Raw genomic sequence first — 27,197 nt, 5'->3', positions numbered from 1 at the left:
CCAGGAAGAACGAATATTCCACAAGTCGTGTAGATTACACACTGACTACTATAATCGCGTTTGTTCGATGACCGCTACTCAATAATCCGAAGAAAAACGTTTAATGAGCGTGTTACTGCAAAACGCATCTATGATAAGCCACAAATCACAGCACATGCTATTATTTCAAAGCGAATTTCCAACTGCTCGGTCTTGCGATAAATGAATCGCGTCACCGTCATTAGCTAATTAATGGTACCGAAGCTAATTGCTCGATGAGCCACACGATATTTGTTGTGGAAACGTTCGATCCGCTTTCGCTAAATAAACTCGAAACGTTGCGCGCGATTTTTCAGCGATAACGCGCACGGTCACGCGGAAAAATTGCCGTCATTTGCAAAATTCATCGAACTCTGCCAAGCTCCTATCAAACACGCGAAAGCTCCAAGGTAAAGGAACATTGCTTTGCCCTTTCTCCTTTACCCGTGCGAAGTCGTTAGCGCTCGAATTAACCTTTTCCTTATTTCACGCTTAATTAATGCATGCCTTAAAGCTGCATCCTTATTGAAGCAACAACAAGGAACCTTTTGTCGATCTTCCACGTTGCTTGAAGAAGCTGTCCGTTTTCTCACATTTCTGATGCCAGCAACAAAAGTTGCTGCTAGTTGTCTGTTTCCATTTGAAAGGGTAAAGATGAAGGAAAAATAGGAGACATGTCATGACACATGGTGACAGAAACAAATGTTTCTTCGGTCTATATATTTTGTCGATTGCTTCGCGACACATTGTTACTGTCAGTATTGATATGGTCTAAAAGCGTTATTAGAATTCCTGAAATGCCTGAAAGTTTATCAAAGAAATTAATTTCTAATATAAATAACGATGAATCTCGCAATAGCAATGAACAAATATTGTTCAATGCCCATTTAGCCGGATTTTGAAACAAACTTTTAGACTCGGGTATATACCTATGGGGATATCTATTTGCAAAGAACAAATTTTGCTTCGAAATCGAAAAAGAATTCCAATGTACCTCTGATTACTTTGCTTCAGCGTGGATAAAATGTTTCTACAAATTCGTTCTTTGTCAGGTACTGTTTGAACCATACATTGGTAACAGGCAACAAAGAGTTTAAGCCCTTACATTTCTTTTATTACAGGTGGCACTGTGTTTGTTAGTTACACTGGACACGTTTATCTCTTCGTACGTGATAGCGTCTACTTCATAAATCAACAAATGAGGATATTTACCGTGTGACTCAATTTATTTGCTGGACTCGAAAAAATGATCGGCACCAAAAATGCCCCAACCCCGGATTGCTCTGAAAATCAACGTGGATTGTTCTCATTGATAGTGCATGCGCTGTGATCTCATCAAGCTGAGGCATTCGTCGATGGTTAATGTCCTAATGTTCTTTTTATTCGTCGTTGAACGAATAGAAGGCAAGAAAGGAAGAGCGCGTTTCTTCGTAGTAACTAGTTCCTCGAAACGTTCTAGACAAGGAATGTGGGAAATTAATAAGAAAAGAGCACGAAAGAACGTGGGAAGGAAACGAGAACAGGAATGACGCGGAAAAGAAAAAATTCGGCAGGCGAGGAAAATCCATAGAGGAAACCGAAGTAACCGCACGTCACGTACTTGAGCGTAGCGCTATTAGTCGTTAATTATGGCCGGCACGTGACACCGGAAGTCGCTTAATTGAACGGAACCATTTCTTCCTCGCGGACCACCTGTCGCATTTACGATTCATTCTGCGCTCAAGCGAGAGCCGTTTATCGTTTTCCGCGGTAACGAGTCAGCCTGTTGGACATCATAGAAGATAAATGCGACGCTCGTGTAAACGCACGTAATTTAACGTTGAACTGCATGCGAAACCAAAAATGAGGCGTCCTGGAGGAAGCCTTTAACGCGTACGAAGCGAAACCTGAATAAAAGGGGAAAGAAACTCGAACTCTATTATTTGGCAAACAATACCATTGGAAAAGGCGGAGATTAAGATCGCGTTACAAACAGGAAATTTTCGGAGTTGGAAACCAATTTCTGACTTTGTAATCGGTCTATTTCCCTAACGAGACTGGCCACAAATCGGCTACCGTAACCGTGAATCTAACAACTACGTCTTTCGAACGAGTTTTCGTGCTCCGAAACGCGACTAAATTTATATACGCGTGCAACGAGATGCTCGTTTCCCAACTTTTAGCAACTTGTGCGTTGGCGCATAAAAGACGATCTACTAGGGTACCGATCGACTCGTAAACTCGTTACACCATTCGGTTTCTACGAGTGTGTCCGACTTCCACGTCAAGTTTCTATCAACTTTTTGACACGTTTCCGACTCGATACTGATTTCCCAAACTACGCGTTTGCCAACTATATATTTCGCTGTTATGCTTTTAAATGTATTTCTTCCATTTCCGATATCGAACTGAGGATAGGGAAGTAGCGCGTTCGTGAAATTTGCGTGCAATTCCAACTAAAACTTTTATTCCCCGTGAGGAGCGTCGCTAATTAAGCTGACAAGCGCATATAGTTGGTTTGAGCGATATGACGAAATCGTAGAATCAGTCAAGTAGAAAAATACGAATCCTCTGATTTCCAAAACAAATGTTTCACAGAACATGTCAATTGGCGTGACCTATCGTTAAAGCGTTGAAATACTATCGAATACGAAAGGCATAAGAATCGAGTACGATCTTTGCTCGCAACTTTCTGATCGTTGAATCGTTGAAAAACGATCGTTTCTCGTCCAATAGTCAGCCCGTTGGGACTTACCCTTCTCGAAAATCTTGTAAAAAGATTGGACCATCGTGGAGAGGAAGATGTACGACAGAATCACAGGATAACCCGCGGTTTCGCGAATCGGACAGGAATTCTCAGCGCCTGCGTAACGTCGAGCACGCGTACACGCCGAAGTATATAGGAGAGCGGTTGCCGCTCGAGGCGTCACATTGCAGCCTCGAGTACGTCCTTCGTCTTTCTGGGATAACTAACGTGCAGGATATCGTTAATAATCGTCGTTCGGTATCCTTCACCGATTCGTAGACTCAAGGTGTCGCGAGACGGTTTCCTAACATTCACGTAAAGATCGAGCCGGAACTGATCATCCGCTTCCTTGGACCCGAACGTTAAGACAGACGAAGGAAAGTAATCGAAAGAATCATCGGAGTTTCGATCACACCCCGTCTAAGATCCACGAAGATTCTATCAGAAGAAAGTTGCCTTCGACCAAAGAAAGGAAGTAATTCTCTTTCGCCGAGGTGTACTCGCGGATGCTGTAATCGCATTCGTGTACAACTTCTTCGACAGAAGACGGAACACTCGTACAAATGGGCAACGGGATTATTCCATTGATGGTGGTGGCGATGGTCCCGATAATAGCTGGTACCATCGGGCAGCGTGCTCTGAACAAGAGGAACGCACCGACGAATCTCGATTATCCTGACTATCCGACCAAATACGACGAGTATCCGGTAAGTAACTCGGCACATTTCACCGCGGTCATTTGCTACTTCCTTCCTATACGTCATGGTATACAGTTACGAAAAACATAGCGGCTAGATGAACTCGCAGGGTGACCGATGTTACGTCAAAACCGGTGGAAGATAAAGTTACATCGAAATGGGAGTGGGCGTAGGAAACGGTCGACGGAGCAGTTCGATTTTTTCTTAATATTTTAGCCACGAATACCGTCCAATTTCGATCGCTCCTAGTTTGTATACCATATGATAGCATGGCTTTGCAAACAGTCGTAACAAGCTATTTTGGTAATCCACGACGCATTCGAATCTTCGTCCCGTTTAATTCGAACGAATTAAAGAAATTTGTCTGTTACAGTCGCAGATTTTCGTCTCGTTCGTTATTATAGATAGGAAGGCAAACGACTTTGAATCGCAATCAACAAGTAGAACTAATATTTCCTTAGTTCTTATACTTTGTAAATTCCTATTGTAAATTCCTATGCTTTCTTCCGCTTTCTCATAGTGTTTTCAAATTTCTGTACCACGATTTAAAGGATTTAAAGAAAGTAACATTGTTAGCATAAAAAGAATGATTAAGTCTTCGGAATATTTGAAAGAAGAAATAAACGTCGATAGCAGCGATACAGTGCATCGTGTAGACTACCTGTTTCAGAAAATGAAACAGTTTTGAAACGTTCGTGATTGAAAGTACAAGCGATAAGTCGTCGAATGGAATCGATCCAATCGTCTTTACTTTCGATTCTGAAGAAAATATCTATAGCTTCCATCCGATAATTGTATTATAGAATATCCAATTCTTCGTCGTCGTCGTCCTCGTCGATTCTCACAATCTGTTTTCATCCCTTCCATGTTTCACTTGAAACTCTATTCTTCTCAAGTTTCTCGTTACTTGTTATATATTTGTTCTTCGAGCTTCTTTGTTTTCCTGTAAATTATAGTTTTACGTAAGCCAAGAATATTTCTGTCCTTTATGGGTCTCAAGCTTTCTCTTATTCCTATTTACTTCGTGCCATTGCACGCGGAAGTCCATTGTCGTTCAATTGAATCGATAGTATTTAATTGTTCATCTGTAAATTGTACATATCCTTTAAACGTCTATAACCCATGTACTCATCCACAAAGGTACATGATTATATTCGATATTTTTCGTCCGAGTGAAAATTTTTGCCGAACGGATGAAAATTCTTGAAGGTTGTCTTTAATTCAAACTATCATCGGAATGATGATATCTATACCAAGTCAGATCTGGATAAATTATCGCCCGAAAGAAATAAGAATTGTGTGAAATAAACAAATTTGGAATTTTCGACGGAAAATGCATTCCTCTTTAACGTGTACTTCACCAAAAATCTTAAATACTAGAACTACCAGTAGAAAGAACGAACCAGTCAATATTACTAGTTTTAGCCTTTTTATTTTTATTAACTTTCATCGAAATATAAATATAATTGTGTGTATATATATATTCGTGTATTTTCATCTTACCACTTTAATTATTATCTATCTATATTGCATATTAACGTGCTATATGTACTATCTTTCCATTTTCTCAAAATCAGAGAAATTTAATTCTATTTAATCAATAAACACGTGAAATTCATTGATAGAAGAATTAAGCTTCTTTCTCCTTTCTCCAGCTGAGCCAAGGTAGCACCGTTTCTAAAAGTGAAGAAAGTACGAAGAAAGAACTTGTAATTACATTGTCGTTACTGTAAACTTCGAGACCGATATAACAAAACAAATTATTTATAATTATTTTTCCTACGATTGTTTTCGAATTAAAGTTGATAAAAAGGAGTCGAATGCACGAATTTGAAAACTCGCGAAGAAGTCGGTGGAATATTAGTGCTTATTCTACGATGTATCCCACGAGTCGATCGATCGGTTCGACTACCAATTGATTTCAAATTAGAAAGTTCTAATTACCGCAGAAACGGATGCCAAGATGACGTATCAAAACGAAATCGAAGCGACATAGCATGGATTTCGACAACTTATTAATTGGCTTGTCTGGCGATCGTTCGATTAACTCTTCGTTCTCGGTAATTTTTGTCGTGCAACTCTTAGGAATCGTTTTCGATTAATAATTCTCGCCTGACAGCTTGTTCGAATAAAATCTTACGATCGGACATTCAGAAAATGAACAACTTCGATTTCTCTTTCGCTCGTTTAGTTACAATCCATGCGCGTTAATTCGGAAGCTTACGCCGAGGCCGAGTCAGTTAATTAATGAATCATTTCCAACTGCATTAATCACGTATACGTTTCACCGATGAAATAAGACTCAGTTCTAATTTGACACGTCGACTTCGCGCTAATTAGTCGCTGCGCACGCATTCTGACTTGTACTAATTACCGGTTAATCCCACAAACGATCAAATTTCGATGAAAGACGTCATTTGATTAAATTATCAGTGAGTTTTCTATCCCTTTGGTATTTCGTTTCGAATGGTATTCGTCTATCCGACACAATTAAAGCTGTGTGGGAGACTGCAGTGCAATTAACACGTGGTTCGTGATATTGATCCAGATTTTTATACGTTAATACGTAGGAACAAAATCGTACAGATTATTTGTCCCTTTTCTATCTCTTCTGGAAAGGATCAACCGCCCTATTCGTCTTCGTTAAGGATTTAATAAGGTTAGGTTTCGCGTCCCCCTGACGTATAATACGAAGCAAAGTTCAAACTAATTGTTTCGTTCTGGTAAATTATACGCGTACCATGAACGAATCTGTCTTCCGAATCGATTTATTATATTATCGAAACAACTGCGACTAGCAGTTACGGGATACAAGTTGGACACTTTATACAAATGGTGCTACTTTTTCCAATTTTCCCAGCTTTTCCGTGGAACATATAAACTCTAGGTTACGAATTGGTATAATCGTTACGATCTTTCAAATATGGCGCCAAGAAGTGAGATAAGATAGTCACTGACATTTCCAGCATTAAAGTCTCTGAAAAGACGTCGCATCGAGTCGTGTCCCCGGAATAGGTTTCAATCGTTAATTTGGTTTCATCGATAACGTCGGGCTGTGCCCAAGCTTCTCGGTTTTACAATTTCTTCGATCCTTTGATCGATACTTTTACGCGACTTCGATTGCCTCGAATGTTTTTACCTCAACGTCAGAAACGATAAATCTCGGACGTTATTGTTACTGTTTGTCGACGAAATGCTAAAAACCGAGAAGCAAAGATACCTCCTTTGCGAAACTATGTGTGTTGGTTACGTTTATGACGTGTCACGATTAGACAATACGATCGAACTGTTTTATACGTGGATAATCGATCGAAGATCGCGAGAAAGGATCGAACGAGCGTCTTTCGTTGTTGTGCTTGAAACTCATCTCTCGGCAAGTTTGCGGTAATAACTTTTATGTGCTGCTAATAAAAACGCGCCATTGATGTTATATATAGCTTTAATCATCGTTAAATTGATTTGCCGTGACGACGTCGAATTATTTGCGCAAGAAAAGGACCGTTGGGCTCGGTATCAAGATTAGACGAAGCTCCGTCTTTCGATTTCGCGTTTGTCGACTGTCATCGGAACAATGTCTTCAATACGTTCGACTATACCTACAGAGTCTGAAGTGCACACCAAAATTTCATTGTACGAACAACGTTCAAGAAGACACGTATATATGTACGTACTTTAAGATACGTTTATATTACGAGAAACACGGTGTTATTGCTTTTGTATGTACTATGCATCGCTGTACGCGTGCATCATTTTCTTTCTCAGTCGGAATAATAAAAGACTGCGCGATACACCGCAGAAAGTTTCTGCCACGCAGCTCCCTGAGCTCGAGAATGTCAATGGGTGTGAAAAGGTAGGATACGAAGGACAAGTTGCAATGGATTAAAAGCTGTTTCATTAACCTGAATCTCGTAACGCGGAAACGTTTCTTCGATGTAACTGAAGTTCGCTGTGAAAGGTACGCTTCGATTGCACGCAGAACGTCTCGAACTATAAATTTTCACTCCATGTACCCCCACGCGTTTTTCATTTCCAGCATTTCGTGGCTGTTTTTTTACATCTATTTATGCGACGAAGCATCTGCCTCTCGAGTACTCGCGGAACAATGTTTTACGATCGTTGCTTATCTTACAGTTAGAAAAATGTTCAAACTTTTCCCTTCTTGCTTCTCGTACGAACCACGAATGTTAATGGAAAGCAAATTGCACTCGAAACAACTTTCGATCGACGTGTGCGAATCCTTGAGTGGACTACGAATTTCGAGACAATTGAATTTTCACGCTGGATAAATTGTCACGCCGTCGAAAGAAACGCACTAGTTTCGATCGATGAGAGAGGTTTTTACCGGAAAAAACTAACACGTCTTTCGAATTCGTCGACGAACAAATTCTTCGTAAGCGAGTGCACTACCAATTTGAGTGAAAATGACGATATTAAAAAATTATAGGGTACATTTCTTGGAAAAAGAAAACCAGCAAATGAAAAACTTAATATAATTGAGCATTCCGAGAACTGGACCGATCGCAGATCCAAGAATACGACCATTATTGCTCGTCACAGCTACTGGAGAAGCGTTTTCAACGGAATGAGCCAACTTTTGAAACGGAAGTAAGTTTAACGTTACTTTTACGAGGCCCTTGGGGAAGCTACTTCGATCGGGAACGCGTATACAGATAAAATTACGTTTCCGTTTTCTAATTGTTGGAGAATAGTCTAGTAGACTGAGAGGACCAGCAACGATTCGCAAGATGGAAATTCCCCTCCCTTTTTCAACGATTCGACAGCGCCATACTTTTGTCGCCTTTAACTTCTAAATTGTTTACTGCAATTCTTTGATCGCGAAGCTCAATTGTGGTCAGTCGTTTTCGTTTGTCGAACCAAAAGGGACAAATTCTAAAACGAATATTCGTTCAAATCGCGAGAGATCGTATGTTACGCGTCCTTTCTACAGAACAACCATTGCTGTATACATACTACGGTACCGATAGTACTGCTTTAACCGCGAAATTCCATAGACAACGTTTCTCCTTAACGATGAATTACTCTCACGTTTTTCGGCAACATTTTTCTTTTCTCTCTTTACTTTTTCTCCTCTTATCCTTTTTTTCACCTCTATCTCTTTTTCTTTCAGTGACCACCAACGCATCGGTCGAATAGCTACCCGCGTTCCATTAGCAATTTCCATATCTATTTGCGGCAGACAACAAATTCATTCGGAACGTGCATACACGTATGTGCAAAACATCGCGGACTCTCTCCAACTGCGAATAAATCGATTAATTTGTCTGTCTTTGTCCATACGACAACCATCTGGTTCTATTGTTCACAGCTCGATGTTCGTCGGCTACTAAAATTAGCGATAAAAGAATTAGCGTTTAACTCGCGAATATTGTTCGGTGATACGCGAGCCTGTGAAACGATTACGATACTTGGCCTGCTGGCATTGAAGCGACTAGATGAGTCTACGCCGTCAACAATTATATCCATTCTGACCCGACGAATGGTCACGTAATTATCGGTCTGCATTTTGCCATTCCGTGGGTAATTACGACCTGCGTTCATGGGTGGGCGAGTTTCATTGGGCGAAAACAATCTTTTTGTTACAGAAGTGGAGAAAAACGAGCCTAGGTACGAACCGAGATGTAATTTATAATTACATAAAGCGTAATATCCCGAATTGTTAATGATGTTATATCGCTGAAACGTTTCTGTCAATTAATTTTTTACGCGCGACGTATTTTGTTTGAGGTCTAAGTATTGATTTTATTAGAACCATCATAAATACATGTTTTATTTCATCGATCATTTACATTTTTATTTCTGTGCATAATTCACTGCTTTTTGGGGGAGCTTGGAACGCTGTTAAGACGGCCCTGCCCATTAGGAAGACGAAGAAGGGAATAGAATAAAATGAAATTACATCTTTCGAAGACAATCAGTTTCTAGAAACGGGACCTTCGAATGACAATCAAAGTCTGGTTTATTCGATGTCGAACGAACTGCGGAGTTGTCAAAGATTATTTAGGATGAAGGAAACAGAGATGGTCGGACACACTTGATAGCACGTTTGATCTCATCGATGTCTAGTTCGAATTCAATTATCGATAAGCGACTAACTCCATCGTCCACGCATTTGTGATTAAATTAGTGATAAAGACGGACAATGATAGAATAATCGCCCGACTAACCTTTCGTATTTGATAGACCGAGTTTTTAAGTCACGTTAGAAGCATCGATTTTAATGAATCTTTTCAGCAACGATCTCACGAATCGCAAGCCTTTTTCCGATATCCTAAAAACGCATTGAAAAGTGACTACGGCCAGCCTATTGTACCCAACGATTATTAACAGTCCCCTTTGTTCTTTTCACTCGTAATCCAAACACGCGTGTCATTTACTGACATGTTTAGCAAAGTCATTTTCTTGGATCGATATAAAGCTCGATCTATGTTCCACGGTATCCTTTCGTGCATAATCCTTGATCATCGGATCTCTTTTGCTCTTTGTGCCATTAACGAGCTCTTTCTTCTTTCGTTCTGGATACTATAATATTGAAATAATAAAGGATGTTCAAAGAAAAAAAAATTCCTCGCCTTAATTAGTTAATCTATTTCAAAGACTCGAGAAGGAAATGCTCAAATTGCAATATAACATATTCTTGAACTAAGTACATGTTGATGTACTTAGTAATACGATCGTAATGTCTTTTTGATAATCGACTCTTTCTTTAAATAAAAAATAAATACTTTGAGAAAGTTAAACAAAATTTCAGAGTGAGATTCGAATAGAACGTAGTCGATTCGTTTTCGCCTTTCTTAATGGAATTTACGTTACAACCGGAATATCGATGTGTTCCAATTAAAAGGAATTATTTAAGAGCCAGGAAGGTTTTAGCTACGTGGACATTGACGGGAGATTTAATTATCCTTCGAATCATCTTTTAGTACATGGTAAATCTAAATTCGATAATTTTATTTAAAATAAATTCCACGGATGTTCGAGCAATTTTTGCCAATAAAGTGATACGGCATAATTTTTACAAACCCCTGCAAAGGCCATTGGATATCGTCAATATCAAACGAAAGTCGTCGAAAATTGTATAAAGGTCAATCGAAGTCGTTTAAATAACATTCTGGTCATATTGAGATTATTCGTAAACATTTGAGATCTGAAGATTACTTAATTTTCGATTTACTTACGCGTATATACACGTGTGTATGTACACGTATATATTACACGAAAATATCACAAAACTGCCTTCGAAATATCGCAATAAATTTGTGTAGGAATATCTTGTACAAGATTGTCAAAGTGATGCTCTTTCGAGATAAATCTACAAACACAGTCATAGAGTAACCACTAATAAGTTTCACGGGTTCTCGTAAAATTGCTTAAAGTCAGTTTAAAAATGAGAAAAGGAGATATTTGCTTCTTGCGTTTCTATCTCAATCGTTGCTAATTCTTGTCGATCGGTTCTAAGATAAAGGTTGCTGCGCTGCTCGATGCTTCTTTTTTTAATTACTTCCAAGTTCCTATACGCTGTTATTGACTCATGGCAAAGATTTTTAATTACTTTTGACTTCATTCAGGCTTTTCGCGTGTAGCGTTCCTGCCATCGGCGACGTTTTCATTCGTGATTTCTGTCTTGCCTTCGAGCTAACTTTATGAACGAGAAACTTGGACTCAATTTTTCTTCCAACTTGTTCTCAAATCCCACTTTTTCTTTCCGTTAACAAAAGCATAATAAAATGCCTGAAATGAGTTGTTTTTCTTTTAACGAACGACACGGCAACATTAGTTGGCATACTTGGCAGTTCATTTACAAGGATGAAAGAAAAGTTAGGGAAGGTTAGGAGTCGGTACTTTATTCTTTCGGAACGGATGACAAAGAATTCGATCGAATAAATTACATTGATAAATCAATTGCTTTTATATTCTCATAAATAGATCGAACATCTAATATCGAAATTCAACTGTCACGATCTCTATGAAACATTACGAGAGAATAAAAGCTGGTTGCAGATCCTTTGGGAAATCGCCGGGTCATATAACAGCGAGAAAGAACCACGTTTATGTTACTGTTTACCTTCCCATGTAGACACATGTGGGCTTACTTTTCCAAGGAAAATCAAAGTTTACTGGCCGTCGGTTTCCCTCGACATAGGAAATTGAACATCCCGTGGTCCAACTAGAGCCCTGTTTCATCGATACGAGACATTTATTATGTCAATTCGTTAACACTTTTTTAATTACCATTTGATTTCTAGGTTTGTTACCTCTTTCGATATTCTACCACTAGAGATCGCTGCCTTCGATCGAAGAGAAATAGTAGTCAAGCGAATCGGCTAACTGATGTGAAACATGTACGGGTAATGACCGTGATAATTAGATCCTCGTCGAGTTACCAACTTTCGGAGAGCTTCGAGCAACGATGAGATAATCGAGTGGAATCCTTTGGTAAACGACTCGTTAAGTCGTTCGGATATATTTGGTATCCTCGAAAAACTACGCGTACGCTACTGCCGACAGATTTTCCACGGGATTTAGCAACATGCGATTAAACTATTATTACGGAATGATTAATTTTGTCCGATAATAAGATCTATTTAATCGAAACGATATCTATTGAAACATGTGCGAAATATGTTATATCTGTACTGTCTTCGTTTATTTGAAAGTTTCTCGCCGTTTTATTTCTCGGAGACATTGTTTTTCGTGATAAAAGCAATTTCAATTGGAAGAAATGTTAAGTTAAATCCGCGCGCAATGAGATATTAATTCGATAGGGCAGAGATCAACAGTGGTTAAAATTAGAGACAGAAAAGATCAAGAGTTTCTAGACTCTGCAATATTTTCACCCGGCTAGGGCTTTGTCCTAATCATAAAACGAGAAATATAAAAGAAAATCAACGGGAGATTAATGTCAGATGCCATGATTCTGCATTAAAACTCCACGGCAATTATCCTGTGGTCTAATTAATTTTAATTGGCGTAAACATTAAATATCGGGAGTAAGGGGTGCGAGAGATCGATGGAAACGAGCAAGATAACAACACAACCACCTTGTGACTGTGTATTACAGTCTATGCCGCTAGTCTACGCCGCTTGATACCATGCAATTAATTATCGCGTAAATCCTGCGCACGTGTAATTACCACACTACTGAATACCGTAAGTTGTGGTAAATGTTATTATTCTTCTGGTCGAACGAAACTTTCTTTTTTAGGTGGTTATGCCGAAGAGAGCGGCTCTTTTGTTCGATCAAATAATGGTAGCATTACAGAAGGTAGTGGACAATCAGGGCAGAGAAGAACTCGGAGGCAGCAGAACATTCACGAGATCTTCGGGGGCTCACCTACCAAGTGGAAATTCGCAGATCGTTCCATCAGCGGACGAACAAACAGTGAAGGTCGTATACTTATTAAATTCATATAAAGTTATGCTTATATCAAAACCGACCAACATTTATTTTCTATATAGATGGACCTTCAACGACGCGGACAGGCGAAAGGGCGAGTTTACTGGCGTTGTTACTTCAACGCTGTAACATGCTTCAAGAGAAAGTGATAATGAACCGACGTAACCAGTTTACACCGCGACTTCGAAACCCGATTCGACCACAAGATTCCTCGCATGCTTTACCCGGTCACAAGAGAAACAAATAAATCACTAACTCAGGACAAGCTAGACCCTAAGTTCAAAGATAATTTTGTCTTTTCGTACGAATGTTACCACTTTTCTGTCTTCGAGTACCTTTCCGTCTACCCCCTTAACGCTCTTTCGTTCTTCTTCCGTATTAACTTACGTATTAACAGTGAAAACAACGGTTGTATTAAACAGTGTATCAACTATATATTTCTTTGATTTATAAAATGATCGGCATAAAAATATCGATTAAACGTATCTACTCAAAACGCATAAAATTAGACGAAACGTGTTCACTCGATTAGTTCGAAATTTAAACGATCCCTTATTCATGCATGATATATATGCAGACAATTCTATCCATTGCATCCCGAATCCTCGATTAATTTGCGTACAAGGTAAGTCTATTTTGATAGGCAAAATAATTAAGTAGATTAGAAATTCTATACGAAAGATTCTCTTATTTAAATCATTTATTTAAAAATTGCGTTACAAGGATAAAATATACAGGCATTACTAAATAGAATCACGTGCTTTCATGGCTACGGATAACCTTTCCAAACAAAGAACTAATTCACAGTGCTTAGTATATGGAAACATATCTACAGCGACAGCCTTTACCGGTACCATAGGTTCTCCGACATATTGCTTCGAGACGGGCTTAGCTAGGTCAACTAGATTTTTTGCAGCTGCTCGAGGATCACAAGATATATATACTAATCTCGATAACTTTTTCGATTTGCGCATAGTCAATAACGCTCTCTGATCTGAAATAAGTACATCTGTGTGTGTACATATATACATATATTTTCGATGAAATTATAAATATTATGTTAAAGGTATCTTACGAAGTCCGGCTCGCGGAGGATCTACAACGGCAATGATATCGGGCTTAGTAGTTCTCCGTACAACAGCAGATAAAATATCTTCAGCTTTGCCAACGAAGAATTCACAGTTTGATATTTTATTCGCAACGACATTTTCTTTAGCGTCTTTAATAGCATCCTCTATCATTTCTAATCCAAACACTTCGCCGCAATACTGAAATCGTTTGCATTTATTTCTTATTTCTTTAATGTTTTACTTAACAAATCTCCAATACCTTAGAAAATGCAAGTCCAATTGTCCCGGTACCACAACAAATATCAAGTAGGGCAGTATCTGCAGTTGGTTTTGCTAAATCAATAGCTGCTTTGTATAATACTTGAGCGCCTAACGTATTCACTTGAAAGAATGCTTGAGGAGATATCCGAAATTTCATACCCAGCAATGTTTCCTCTATGTACTTCATTCCGCTAATGTGATCAAAATTATCTTCCCCTTTTCCATTGATGCTTCTAAATAAAAGGAAAAATCAGCTTAATTGAACGAACGGAACGTTTTAAGTGTTAAAACATTTTTCTAAAAATTTTACTTCATCTTCATTATTTGAAAATATAACGATGTTACACGGGCTTGTGTGCCTTCCCCGACTGTGAAAAAAGCTTTCAATTGTAATTTTAATTCCTCCAATTTTTCAGGAGTTAAATCTTGAGGATGTATTCCTACTATTACCATAACATCATTGCAAAGAGTAGTTCTAACAGTAACTTGTCTCCAGTACCCACTATGATCAACTGGATCAAAAGGTTTCAATTCAGTATTTTTTATGAACTCTTCAAGAACCTAAAATACTCTTAATACAAAAAACAAATCTCAGACAGTAATCTAAAAGAAACTTTTTAAACTACTTACTTTTACCACTACTTTCATTTTATCAGGAATATGACAAAGATTATCTATGGGGCCCACTGCTGTGGAACCAGCTGCATAACTCGATAATCTGAATCCTATGACAACTTTGTCCTCTTTATCACTTTTACCTAAATCAAACTCATTATGCATGATGTAATTATCATAAACTATCTATTAAGATAAATAAATTTCATATGGAATTACCAACTGTAAATTCACATTTATTTCTATATCCTGTAATTGCATCAGTACTTAATATAGGAAGTAATTCACAAGGTAGCCCTTGATATTTATCTTTCTGATAATTTAACCAGTCCAGAAGGTCACCTTTACTTTTCTTCAACATTTGTTTACAAATAGTTGTTAAAATTGAACTCATTTCTTTTTGTTTTAATTCCAACTAAAAGCATATTATAAAGTTTCTTTTATATACATTTTTATCTTACATTATTCTTATTTATCTTACCTGACTTGGATAAAGCATATTCCAAAGGGGAATTGTAGTCAATTTAACTTTATCCTCTATGGATATACTTTGACTATTTTCTTCCATCTTTAAACGCTTATTTGAATTTTCTTCTTCTAATCTTCTTTTTACAAATGGATCTGGTGCTGGTTTTGCTACCTATTTTGAATTTAAATATTTTATATGTATGTTATTACTAAGTACCAAGATTCATGAAAAAACTTTAAGATACAATTCATATTGTTTAAGAATTAAAGTAACATAATATAATACCGAATTAAAATACCTGAGCACTAAGTTTACAATTTTTCCACAATATTCCATTTAAGGTTTCTATAGCTTTTTGTCGATTTTCTTCGCTTCTAAAAGATACAAAGAGCCATCCACTGCTTTGTTTCGGTGGTTTTATCTTACATGATTGTAAGTCTAGTTTTTCATTTAACAGCTTCTTAAATTCACCAATTCCATAATATTTGGGTAAACCGCGTACCTCAATCTTGTATTTTTCTGAGGTAAAATCAGCTCTTTCAAGATATGCATAAGGATTCTTTTCTACCTCGGTAGTTTCGTTTGCAGCCATATCTTTTATATTCTTTGTTTAATTATATTTTAGACGTTTCATCCAGCGACCATATCAATTTCTAGTAATAAATAAAGATATGTAATCTAACCACTTCTTTTTTTCCTATTCTTCAAAATTCATGTGCTATCTATTATCTCAGGTTATGTTCAAACCGGCTTAATCTCGGATCAATGTAAACTACATATCTGCATTGAAAATGATTAAAAGGAGTTTGTTCTCGATAAAGGTAATTGATAAGTTTAAAGTGTAAAGACCTTGATCTGCGTAAGTAAACACTGTAAATTAATGTTATAAAAAAATGATTGAATGAATATAAAAAATTTATATAATTTTACGAAAGTTTTATATTTTAAAAATGTTCTCAAAATCTGTTTGGTAAAAGTTCATTATTATTTAAAAAATACTTTTTCTAAGTGATAAATATCCAACTGTAAGATTTTAGTTATTTTGCCAATTAATATATATTTTCATGCTCCTATCCTAAAAGTATTATTTTCTTTAAATTAAAATGAATCAGCAAGCTAAAAGTTGTTACTTGAAAAGCAATGATAAAAGTTTACTAACAGTGTATCTACCAGATAAAAAACTAATTATATTGGGTCGTTGTCCAGAAACAAATGTTACAGATACACAATGTTCTAGACAACAAGGTTAAGATTTTATCTTTTGACATATGCATTTGATAATTACTTTTTATATACTTTATTCATAAGACTTATTGTATGTTATTTTTTTGTAGTACAATTATACGCAGATTATCAAGAATACAAAGTATTCATCCAACAGTTTGGAAAAAGATCCTGTGGGTTTAATGGCTTTAAAACACGTAAAGATGTTAAATTTATAGGCAAACATGATGATTATTTAGAAATTTTATACGGAAAGCATATTTATCAAATTGAATTTAATCCTCCACCTCAGAAAACTAGTTTATCAGAAAAAAGAACTAGGGACTCAGAAATATGCAATGACAATGAAGAAAATTCTCCTAAATTAGCTAAACTTGAAGTTGATAATATAGATGTTACCAGCCCCAAGGAAACAATTCAGGAAAATGAATCACAAAAGGAAAAGAAACATGTAAAAAATGCCCATGGAATCTTGAAATATATAAATAGAAATAAAATGTCTTTAGATAAGTTTGGGAATGAAGATAACATAGTAGATTTAGATACCAAACAGGACATATGGGAAATTCAGGAAGATGGTGCATTATTAATATATACATCACAGGGCATGGAAAGTCGTTCAAAGGTAAATGAAAAAAGATATTAATATCTTTGAAAAGTAATTAAATTTTTTTATATTTAGGTAGCCGCATATGATATGGATGGTACTTTAATAAAAACAAAATCTGGCTTAGTATTTCCAAAAGATTATGATGATTGGCAACTTATATATCCTGATGTGCCAGTTAAATTGCAGAAACTGTATAACGATGGCTATATGATAGTAGTTTTCACTAATCAAGCATCTATAGGGTCTGGAAGAATAAATGCCAAATCTTTTAGGAACAAACTTAGGAATGTAATACAAAAGATTGGTATTCCAATGCAGGTACATATCTTTTTTCTATAATAATAAATAAATTGATTTCATGTATATAACTGCATTTACAGATATTTATAGCTACTGGATATAGCATTTACAGAAAACCAGCAATTGGAATGTGGCAAAAAATGGAAGAAGTAAAAACCATTTCATAAAATAATTACATTTTTTATTTACATCTTTAGTCATAAAAGTTTTTGAGCTTAAATAACTTTCTTACAGAAGAATAATTCCATATTTATCGATAAAGAAAATTCTTTTTACGTCGGAGATGCCGCAGGGCGAGCGAAAAATTGGGCTCCCGGAAGGAAGAAAGATCATACCTCAGCCGATCGATTATTAGCGCTTAATTTAGATTTAAAATTTTATACTCCAGAAGAACACTTTCTTGGTCACAAACAGGCTCCTTACACATTACCCACATTTAATCCAAAAAATTTATCGAATGAGGAGATATGCTCAGGAAGTAATATAACTTCAAGCAGTCAAGAAGTAATTAAAATCATTATTACAGGACAATGTTTAAAGCATAAGTATGATAGTAACAAGTAATTGCTAATTTATACTTTTAGATCATTCTAATGGTTGGCTGTCCTGGTTCTGGAAAATCACACTTTGTAAAATGTCATTTAAACCATTATAGTTATGTTAATAGAGATACTCTTGGAAGCTGGCAAAAATGTATTACTATGATGGAAAAACATATAAATGAACAAAGCAGTGTAGTTATAGATAATACCAATCCGGATTGCGTGTCAAGACAGAGATTCATAGAAGTAGCGAAAAAATATAATGTACCTGTAAGATGTTTTGTTATGTTAACAAATATTGACCACGCAAAACATAACAATAAGGTAAGTCATGGGTAACAATAAACGAATTAGACGCGATTAAAAGAATTTATAAATGAACACTGTACTGAATGCTTTGTTTTAGTTCCGCGAATTAACTGACCCTAATCACGTTAAAGTTAGCGACGTGATTATTAATTCCTATGTGTAAGTAAAAATAAAATTAAAAACGAGTTTATATTACATTTATAATTGGATTATTTTTAGGAAAAATTATCAAGAACCCAGTTTGGAAGAAGGTTTTACAGAAATTGTTCATATAAATTTCGTCCCAAAATTTGAGAAAGAAGAAGATCGTCAATTTTACGAAATGTATCTGCTTGAAGGATAAGTAGAATTTTGAAAAAGCATGGATTCTATTCTATTAATAAATTAAATTATATTTAATGTTTCATCAATAAAAGTATTTGTTTTATGCTAGTAAGCGTATTTAATTGTATTATATAGTGCTGGAGGATCGGGGTTCGATTCCTGTCCGTAGTTGATAGTTTTTTTTCAATCTATTCCCTATTTTGTATTCATTGTTCATCTATTGTAAATAAAAAATCGTAAATAAAATTTCTTAATAAAAAAATTTATTTTTTACGCTTTCTTATGCTAGTATATATTTATTATAAAATAATAAGAATATTATGCAAGAAAAACCATTTTCTATAGCAATATTATTTACTACAGGAAATACAAAACCTATCACTCGTGTAAGTATAAATTATTAAATTAAACATCATATAAGAATGTTGCCTATAATTGCAACTTTGCTGTACAGCTATAAATGTTCTAGAATTAATTACAGAAACTTGGAAATTTATTAATTTTTTACTGCCAAATTGATTTATTAAGATGTTAAATTCTTATCGTTTAAAACGAAAAATTTTACCGCCTGCAATCAGCGCCATCTATGATTTGGGCTCAAAAATCAGAAAAGTAGTAGGAATATAGAATAGGCAAGGAGGTCGTCTAAGAGTTGGTCACGTGGTAGACAAAGACAGAGTGGGGATAGAAAAGGATAGAATGGCTCCGGCAGGGAAAAATTATTAATTACTCTCTTTCCGTAAACAATTTGTGAACTTTTATAATTTCATTGAAAAGCTGGAACTTCAAGCTACATTCTTATATAATATTCGTAAAGAATTTAACTCTAAATTGTTAGTTATTAATTTTTGTTTTATGGCGTCTATGATTTCGTAACGACGACCATCACGATCTTCCGTGAAAATATTTAATACTCAACGAAACTAGAAGCAAAATGTGATCAAAAGTTATATGAGAAGATTCGCAAGGACATTGTCTTTCTAATGAGTGCATAAAGTTTCATAAATTAATTGCGTAAAGGATAGTAATTAATGAAGAAGCAATGGCGTCTTCGATAATCTTCGACAACAATTCAAACACTGCGCCAAACAATTATTAATAATTAATTAATTGGGAACAAATTTCTATCGAAAAATATATTGGAAAGTTCTTAAAGGATCTGCCTTTACGATGCAATTATAAAAGTTCATAAATTAATCACAGATATTGAGTAATTAGTGAATTTTCCGCTGCCGATTTGATTTATTAAAATATATGCGGAGCACATAACCAGAGTTAGTAAACTGACATCAGAGCCACCTATGTTCTCGTTGCGGAACTCGAGCTTCGAATCTGAAATCATAGATGGCTCTGATGTCAGTTTACTAACTCTGGTTATATGCCCCGAATATATTTTAATAAATCAAATCAGCAGTGGAAAATTCACTAATTACTCAATATCTGTGATTAATTTATGAACTTTTATAATTGCATCGTAAAGGCAGATCCTTTAAGAACTTTCCAATATATTTTTCGATAGAAATTTATTCCCAATTAATTAATTATTAATAATTATTTGGCGCAGTGTTTGAATTGTTGTCGAAGATTATCGAAGACGCCATTGCATCTTCATTAATTACTATCCTTTACGCAATTAATTTATGAAACTTTATGCACTCATTAGAAAGACAATGTCCTTGCGAATCTTCTCATATAACTTTTGATCACATTTTGCTTCTAGTTTCGTTGAGTATTAAATATTTTCACGGAAGATCGTGATGGTCGTCGTTACGAAATCATAGACGCCATAAAACAAAAATTAATAACTAACAATTTAGAGTTAAATTCTTTACGAATATTATATAAGAATGTAGCTTGAAGTTCCAGCTTTTCAATGAAATTATAAAAGTTCACAAATTGTTTACGGAAAGAGAGTAATTAATAATTTTTCCCTGCCGGAGCCATTCTATCCTTTTCTATCCCCACTCTGTCTTTGTCTACCACGTGACCAACTCTTAGACGACCTCCTTGCCTATTCTATATTCCTACTACTTTTCTGATTTTTGAGCCCAAATCATAGATGGCGCTGATTGCAGGCGGTAAAATTTTTCGTTTTAAACGATAAGAATTTAACATCTTAATAAATCAATTTGGCAGTAAAAAATTAATAAATTTCCAAGTTTCTGTAATTAATTCTAGAACATTTATAGCTGTACAGCAAAGTTGCAATTATAGGCAACATTCTTATACGATGTTTAATTTAATAATTTATACTTACACGAGTGATAGATAGGTTTTGTATTTCCTGTATCTCTTTTCATGTTATATTCACCGAAGTGCAAATTCATACTAAAAATGATGTTGTAGACAGTAATTTTTCGTTACATTAATCTTATTAAATTTAATAAACGACGAGAGCCGAATGTATTCAGAGAAGGTATTCATAAAACAATAAATTAATTAATATAATGTTATTAATGTTTTTTATATATTATTTTTATGGTATTTTATTTAAATTTTGAATTCTGCATGGGATTACCGCCATGAGACGTCGTGTAACCAATGTTCTTAACCTATTTCATATCTCAAACACATAACCTCTTTAAAATGCGTGTATGGGATTTGTTAAAATGTGCAACTTCTAAACATCCAGTGATAAAAGTAATTATGAATAATACAAAATGTCACGATTGATTGTAAAAAATTTACCAAAAAATGTAAGTAATTACATAATGATGATAGTAAAACAAAGTGAAGTGTGTTAATGTGTGATGAAAATTTATAGATTACAGATACAAAATTAAAGGAACTTTTCAGTCAAAAGGGCTTAATAACTGATGTGCAGTTAAAATATACAAAGGATGGAAAATTCAGGCGATTCGCTTTTATTGGGTTTAAGACAGAAGAACAAGCTGTAGCTGCCAAAGAATATTTTGATAAAACATGTATTGATACTTGCAGAATATCCATTGAGCAATGTGCAAGTCTAGGTATGGGAAATATAGAATATGTTGTGAATGCTTATTGATAGTGGAAACTTATGTTTAAAGTGCTATTGCGTTGAGTTTTATAGGGGATTCTTCTAAACCCAGGTCATGGAGTAAATATGCACAGGATAGTTCGGAACGTGTGATCAATAATACAGATCCCAATGACAGAACACAAAATATAAACTTAAATAAAACAGCAACAAAGGATAAGAATGAAGCAAACAAAAAAAGCAAAAAGAAAGAAGATTTAAAATATGAAGTTAAAGAAGCATTGGAGAAGGTATAATTATAGCTTATTTTGCTGTACTGTCATAATTTTTAAACCTGGTTTACATGTTGATTTATATTTAGCATAAAGATGATCCCTTATTTATGGAATTTCTTGAAAGTCATAAAACTGACAAGGCTATATGGAATAATGATACATTAACATCTGAACAAGCTACAGAATTTAATAATGAGATTGGCAATGATGAAACTAGTGATGGGGATAGTAATGAAGAGGAAAAAGAGGAAAAAAATGAAGAGAAAAAGGAGAAGCCAAAAATTGCAGATAAAGTTATATCTGACTTAGAGGTAATTTAAAACTTGGACAATTTTTCTCATTTGTAAGTGACTTTTGTACATATTAATGTTTGCTCTCTTTGAAAACAGTATATGGAAACTTTGAAGAAAAAAGAAAAGAATACAGAGGAAAAAGTTTCAGATAGTAAGAGTAAATTTAAACACGGGTCTACAAAATTTTTTACTGTCAAAGTTAGAGGTTTGGCATATAATCACAAGAAAAAGGATATCAAACAATTTTTTCGTCCGTTGAAACCAAAATCTATACGAGTACCACCAAAAATTAAGGGTATAGCATATGTTGGTTTTAAAACTGAACAACATTTAAGGAAAGCTTTGTTGAAAAACAAAAGTTTTTTAGGTAATAACAGTATAATCTGCTTTTATCAAGAGAATATTCATTGACTATCATTTTTATTGTTATTTGTATTTGTTGGTTCTTTCTAGATGGTAAACAAATATTTGTAATGAAATATGAAGTGAAAGAACAAAAATCCGATGAAGAACAAAATGAGAATGAATTTAATGTTAGGTGGAAAAAGCAAGCAGAGGCATTAAAAAATGAAGAAAGTATAGCAGAGTCTGGAAGGATGTTTATTCGAAATTTATCGTATACAGTAACCGAAGATGATGTTCGAAAATTATTTGAAAAATATGGTAGGTACTTTTTTTTGTGTAAACCGCCGTTTATAGTATTAACGATTTAAATTTTAATTTAGGATAAATTGAATTAAATCTTTGTTTAGGTCCTTTAACTGAAGTTAACTTACCCATCGATCGAGTAACTAGAAAACCGAAAGGATTTGGTACAATAACATTTTTAATGACCGAGCATGCGGTAAAGGCATATAGTGAATTAGACGGTTCGATTTTAGATGGAAGAATGTTACATATTCTTCCAGCTAAAGTAGAACTTGATCCTATGGAAAAAATTGACGAAAGTAAGAATAAGTCGTATATTATTCTTCTGCATACAGTTCTCCAATAAGTGTAACGCGTATAACTTTTACATTACAGATAGTTTGACGTACAAGCAAAAAAAAGAATTAAAGGCTAAGAAATCTGCGGGGTCGTCACACAATTGGAATACTCTTTTCCTTGGGCAAAATGCAGTAGCAGATGCTATAGCTAGTACTTATAATACAACTAAAGAAAAAGTGTTTGAAGATGGATCAAAGGGTTTAAGTGCGGCGGTTAAATTAGCATTGGGAGAAACACAATTAGTTCAAGATACCAGGAACTTCTTGGAAGAAAACGGAGTTTGTTTGGATGCATTCAATCAAGTAAATATTAACTAAACGACAATAAAAAAAAATGGTAATTTGGTTATGTTTGAATATGTTTATAATAATTTAAATACGTTTTTTCAGCTACCCAACAAACGATCAAAAACAGTAATACTCGTAAAAAATTTACCTGCCGCAACATCAGAACAAGACATTCGACAACTATTTGCACAACATGGCGAATTGGGAAGAGTAATAATGCCACCTTCAGGAATTACCGGTATGACTTTTACCGTCACCCGTCACTCGTATATAATTATTAATACGTTTTTAATCTATTACGATTAATCTGTTATCGACATTTAGCTTTGGTGGAATTTTTGGAGCCTTCTGAAGCACGCTTAGCATTCATGAAATTAGCATATACTAAATATAAACATTTACCACTTTATCTGGAATGGGCCCCTGACAATAGTTTTACTACCCCTCCTGCGCGGAAAAACAAAACTGTGAAAAATGACACTGAGCCAAGTAAGCAAAAAGATAATAAAGAAGTTGACCAGCAGAGTCAAGAATTTTCAGAAAATATAAATGATACAAATAAGGCTAGTAAAGAGGAAAGTGAAGACGAGGATGAACCTGAACAAGATACGACTCTTTTTGTAAAGAATCTTAATTTCGTAACTACGGAAGAACAACTGAAAACGGTGAATAATTTGACAAACTTTACATTTTTTTTTTTAATTATTTAATGCGTAAAGTTTTGTTTTACAGTACTTTGGCAAATGTGGTCCTATTCATTATGCCTCGATAGCAACAAAAAAAGATGTAAAAAATCCTGGTGCCAAATTGTCTATGGGATATGGATTTGTAAGATATAAAAGAAAAGCAGACGCAGATCGTGCATTAAAAGTTTTACAAATGTCAGTATTGGACGGAAAGACATTAGAACTTAAACGTTCTGAAAGAACATTAACGTACGTTCATAATTTTGCCTCATATTTTAGTATGTTAACGTTTGCAACGTTATTAATAAATGTTTTCGTATATTTAAATTTACAGAACTGACTTAAATAGTACGAAGAAGACATCTACAATAACGGCACAAACGGGTACAAAAATTCTGATAAGGAATGTGCCATTCCAAGCGACAGTTGAAGAAATAACCGAACTGTTCAAGTATGCATTTTATGTATTTTAAATCGAGAGTATATCTTTTATTAAGACTTTTTATATTCTTTATTAAAATATTAGGGCGTTCGGTGAATTGAAAGCAGTGCGATTACCAAAAAAATTAGTCGGCGTTGAAAAGCACAGAGGATTCGCGTTTGTAGAATATTATACAAAAAGCGAAGCCAAGGTAATTAAAAAAAAAAAAATCAACATAATTTTTTCAGCTCCTTATTGTTGATTTTTCTTCTAATATTCAATTATCTCTATTTCGTTAATAGAAAGCATTTAAAGCTTTATGTCAGAGTACTCACTTGTACGGTCGAAGATTGGTTTTGGAATGGGCTCAAACTGAAGAGGATGTGGAAGATGTTAGAAAACGAACAGCCAAACACTTTTATCAAGGTATATACTTATTAATGCGCAAACTTTGAATTCAATTTCGAATGATTCATTTCCTCGCACAACCATCAATTACTACTATTCATTTACAGATCAATCAGTTAAGAAGACCAAAAAGGCCACATTAAGCGGAGAGGATATCGGTTTGGAGGATGTATAATTTGTTATAAACTGATGTGTTCATAAGATTAAGAAAAAAGACAAATAAATTTATGGAACAGACAAGACTTGTAAAATGTATTTTCTATCAATAGTTGGCAACGAATCAAATCGATCGAAAGTTAAAAGACTTTTTTGAGTCGCAAAACGTGCACAATATTGACCTTCACGTCACGTAGAAACTTTTTCTCGTCTTACTTTTCTCGAAAATACTTCGGATTTCTAGCAGTAGTGTCACTGGTGACATATCGTACTACGCGTACTAATTTCATGTATTTGGGTTTTGATACTAGCGAATTTGTTTCACGTGCCAATGAATATCATCTAGTTAACATTATTCTTCGACCCACGTTCCAAGCCGATTTAATTGCAACCTCGAAGACGTTCGTTACACCGAGTTTCGATGCAAGAATGCAGTTCGACGCTATACAATCTTGCTTTAAAACATCAGACCAATTTCAACTCTGGAAGTACCGAATCCAACCTGTTTTTCTACTTTTTAATTCTCTTTTGATACGCACTTTTGGATAAGAATTTGACGTCTGAACGAAACCTTTTTCGTATTTAAATTTATGTTTACTGTTTCAGTAGATTAAGAACATCTGTAGCGGAAAGAAAAAGTGGCACGGATTTATAACCTGGTGTGACCAAATTTAAAAAGAAGTAAGGCGTGTCAAAAAATTTACATAAATTCCTAAGCGTTTGCGCGAAAAACAAATTAGGTAAAAAACAGGCAAAGATACGGGTGCGCTTTTAATATATCAGTATTAAAAGAAGCAAACTCGTAGAGGATTCGAAGTAGGGTGGAAGGGAAGAAATGTTTTCCTTTCACCTCTGCCGAGAGGAGTGACAGGAATGGTTCGAGAGGTTCGGGGAGACCCATGGTGGAGGTGGAGACGACCCATGAAAGTAACAGTGCCTTCTCCACCTTCTGTTCAACACTCGCATTCAGTCTTCGTCTCTTTGCTCTGGAGAACGGTGCTCGCGACTCTTTCAGTGTCCTTCGGTGTCGTCTAGATACAAGGTCGTGAGTGCACCGGAAACGTGCACGGTGAATCGAGAAGTCGTGTCTATGCAAGCATAGTGCGCGATGTGCTCGACCTGACGAGCTTCCAGCGAAAACAATCAACAACGGTGTTGGATTGTGAAACAACGAAAATGGATTGGGTAAGATGATTGTTCATACTGTTCTCTTTTTTGTCAAGAATATAACTCACGTTCGATGAAATATAGTACTCTTTGGTGCATTTAAGATTCTTCGACTCTATATACTTCTTTTAGCTGTTAGATTTGTATGTTTTACGTATACATTCGCGTATTTCTTAACGTTCGATAAAAATACCAAGTAGAAACATCGACATCCTTTTTCGGAAAATATTGCAAAAACTTTGACGAAACGAATAACGAAGGTACCATAGTACCAAGACGCTTTCTCGTCTGGAGATTGACAAAAATAAGGTGAGAAGCACCTGTACAATTTGATCTTGGCTTCCCGATGGCTTCTCCACTCGGATTGTTCCGATTCTTCGCCATATTTCGATGCTGCCCTATTACAAAGCGATAAGCACAGGAGTGTTGGCTCGAACGTGTCGAATGACACTCTTACGAAGAGATGAATCGGTAACCGAGAAGCACGACTGTATCAAAGGTGAACTTGAGTTTCGCAAAGATCTATCGACTGTTTAATCGACGCCGCTACTTTCTCCGTGTTTTACTCGCTAAATCGCGAGGTTTGCCGGACATTCGTTCCTCCGAATAAGGGAAAAAAGGCGAAGTAAGGAAAGAAGGAGAGTGAAACGGTGGAATTCCTAAGGAATTGCACGATCGCTAGATGAAATTCTCGTTAGATTGGCGCCGTTACGCTGGGGCTGGGTTGATCGAGATCTACATGCATATCGAATACCTGGGAACGATCGTCGGCTTCCTGCCGGTGGAGGAGGGAGAGGAAATCTACCGGTTATTCGAGCCACACTACTGCCTTCAACTGCACACTTCGCTTTAAGCCGCTGCGACAAGCAAAGAAGGAGCGAACGCATGTAGCAATTCGATATTGCAAAACTCTCGAGGCCGCAACAGTTCTCTTTACCCACTTCCCAGAGCAACCTCCTACTATCCTATTTTGCTCTT

At 35.6% G+C, this 27,197-nt stretch overlaps 5 protein-coding genes across 5 annotated transcripts in view; 4 read left to right on the top strand and 1 right to left on the bottom strand.

The window, feature by feature from the left end:
- The first annotated feature begins 3,268 nt into the window (after positions 1-3,268).
- On the top strand, positions 3,269-13,201 carry LOC108554134 (uncharacterized). Its single transcript, XM_017909304.1, has 3 exons — positions 3,269-3,450; positions 12,665-12,847; positions 12,919-13,201. The coding sequence occupies exons 1-3, from the start codon at positions 3,307-3,309 to the stop codon at positions 13,003-13,005; spliced, it is 414 nt and encodes a 137-aa protein (XP_017764793.1). The 5' UTR covers positions 3,269-3,306; the 3' UTR covers positions 13,006-13,201.
- A 384-nt stretch (positions 13,202-13,585) lies between these two features.
- Positions 13,586-15,939, bottom strand: LOC108554122 (tRNA (uracil-5-)-methyltransferase homolog A). The gene is made up of 8 exons (XM_017909286.1): positions 15,570-15,939; positions 15,284-15,442; positions 15,022-15,217; positions 14,818-14,945; positions 14,498-14,748; positions 14,186-14,420; positions 13,932-14,124; positions 13,586-13,850 (listed from the first exon to the last, which is right to left on the bottom strand). Exons 1-8 carry the CDS (start codon positions 15,861-15,863, stop codon positions 13,600-13,602), a joined length of 1,707 nt encoding a protein of 568 aa, XP_017764775.1. The 5' UTR covers positions 15,864-15,939; the 3' UTR covers positions 13,586-13,599.
- A 1,052-nt stretch (positions 15,940-16,991) lies between these two features.
- On the top strand, positions 16,992-18,599 carry PNKP (Polynucleotide kinase 3'-phosphatase). Its single transcript, XM_017909285.1, has 7 exons — positions 16,992-17,120; positions 17,178-17,423; positions 17,486-17,554; positions 17,640-17,909; positions 17,990-18,271; positions 18,354-18,415; positions 18,476-18,599. Exons 1-7 carry the CDS (start codon positions 16,992-16,994, stop codon positions 18,597-18,599), a joined length of 1,182 nt encoding a protein of 393 aa, XP_017764774.1.
- A 2,610-nt stretch (positions 18,600-21,209) lies between these two features.
- On the top strand, positions 21,210-25,142 carry LOC108554124 (probable RNA-binding protein 19). The gene is made up of 15 exons (XM_017909292.1): positions 21,210-21,276; positions 21,345-21,549; positions 21,633-21,829; positions 21,901-22,125; positions 22,204-22,474; positions 22,561-22,770; positions 22,860-23,054; positions 23,131-23,396; positions 23,484-23,619; positions 23,706-24,046; positions 24,114-24,316; positions 24,402-24,518; positions 24,594-24,699; positions 24,791-24,914; positions 25,004-25,142. Exons 1-15 carry the CDS (start codon positions 21,241-21,243, stop codon positions 25,069-25,071), a joined length of 2,700 nt encoding a protein of 899 aa, XP_017764781.1. The 5' UTR covers positions 21,210-21,240; the 3' UTR covers positions 25,072-25,142.
- Positions 25,143-25,925: 783 nt separating this feature from the next.
- Positions 25,926-27,197, top strand: part of LOC108554119 (uncharacterized) — a 20,929-nt gene continuing 19,657 nt past the window's right edge. Inside the window, exons 1-2 of the mRNA XM_017909284.1 lie at positions 25,926-25,979; positions 26,088-26,237. Of these exons, the coding sequence (XP_017764773.1) occupies positions 25,926-25,979; positions 26,088-26,237 (204 nt within the window). The remainder of the gene's footprint in view (positions 25,980-26,087; positions 26,238-27,197) is intronic.

Source organism: Eufriesea mexicana, unplaced genomic scaffold (assembly GCF_001483705.2).
Source record: "Eufriesea mexicana isolate 0111107269 unplaced genomic scaffold, ASM148370v2 scaffold16945, whole genome shotgun sequence".
NCBI lineage: Eukaryota > Metazoa > Arthropoda > Insecta > Hymenoptera > Apidae > Eufriesea > Eufriesea mexicana.
This window is presented reverse-complemented; position numbering and strand designations above follow the sequence as displayed.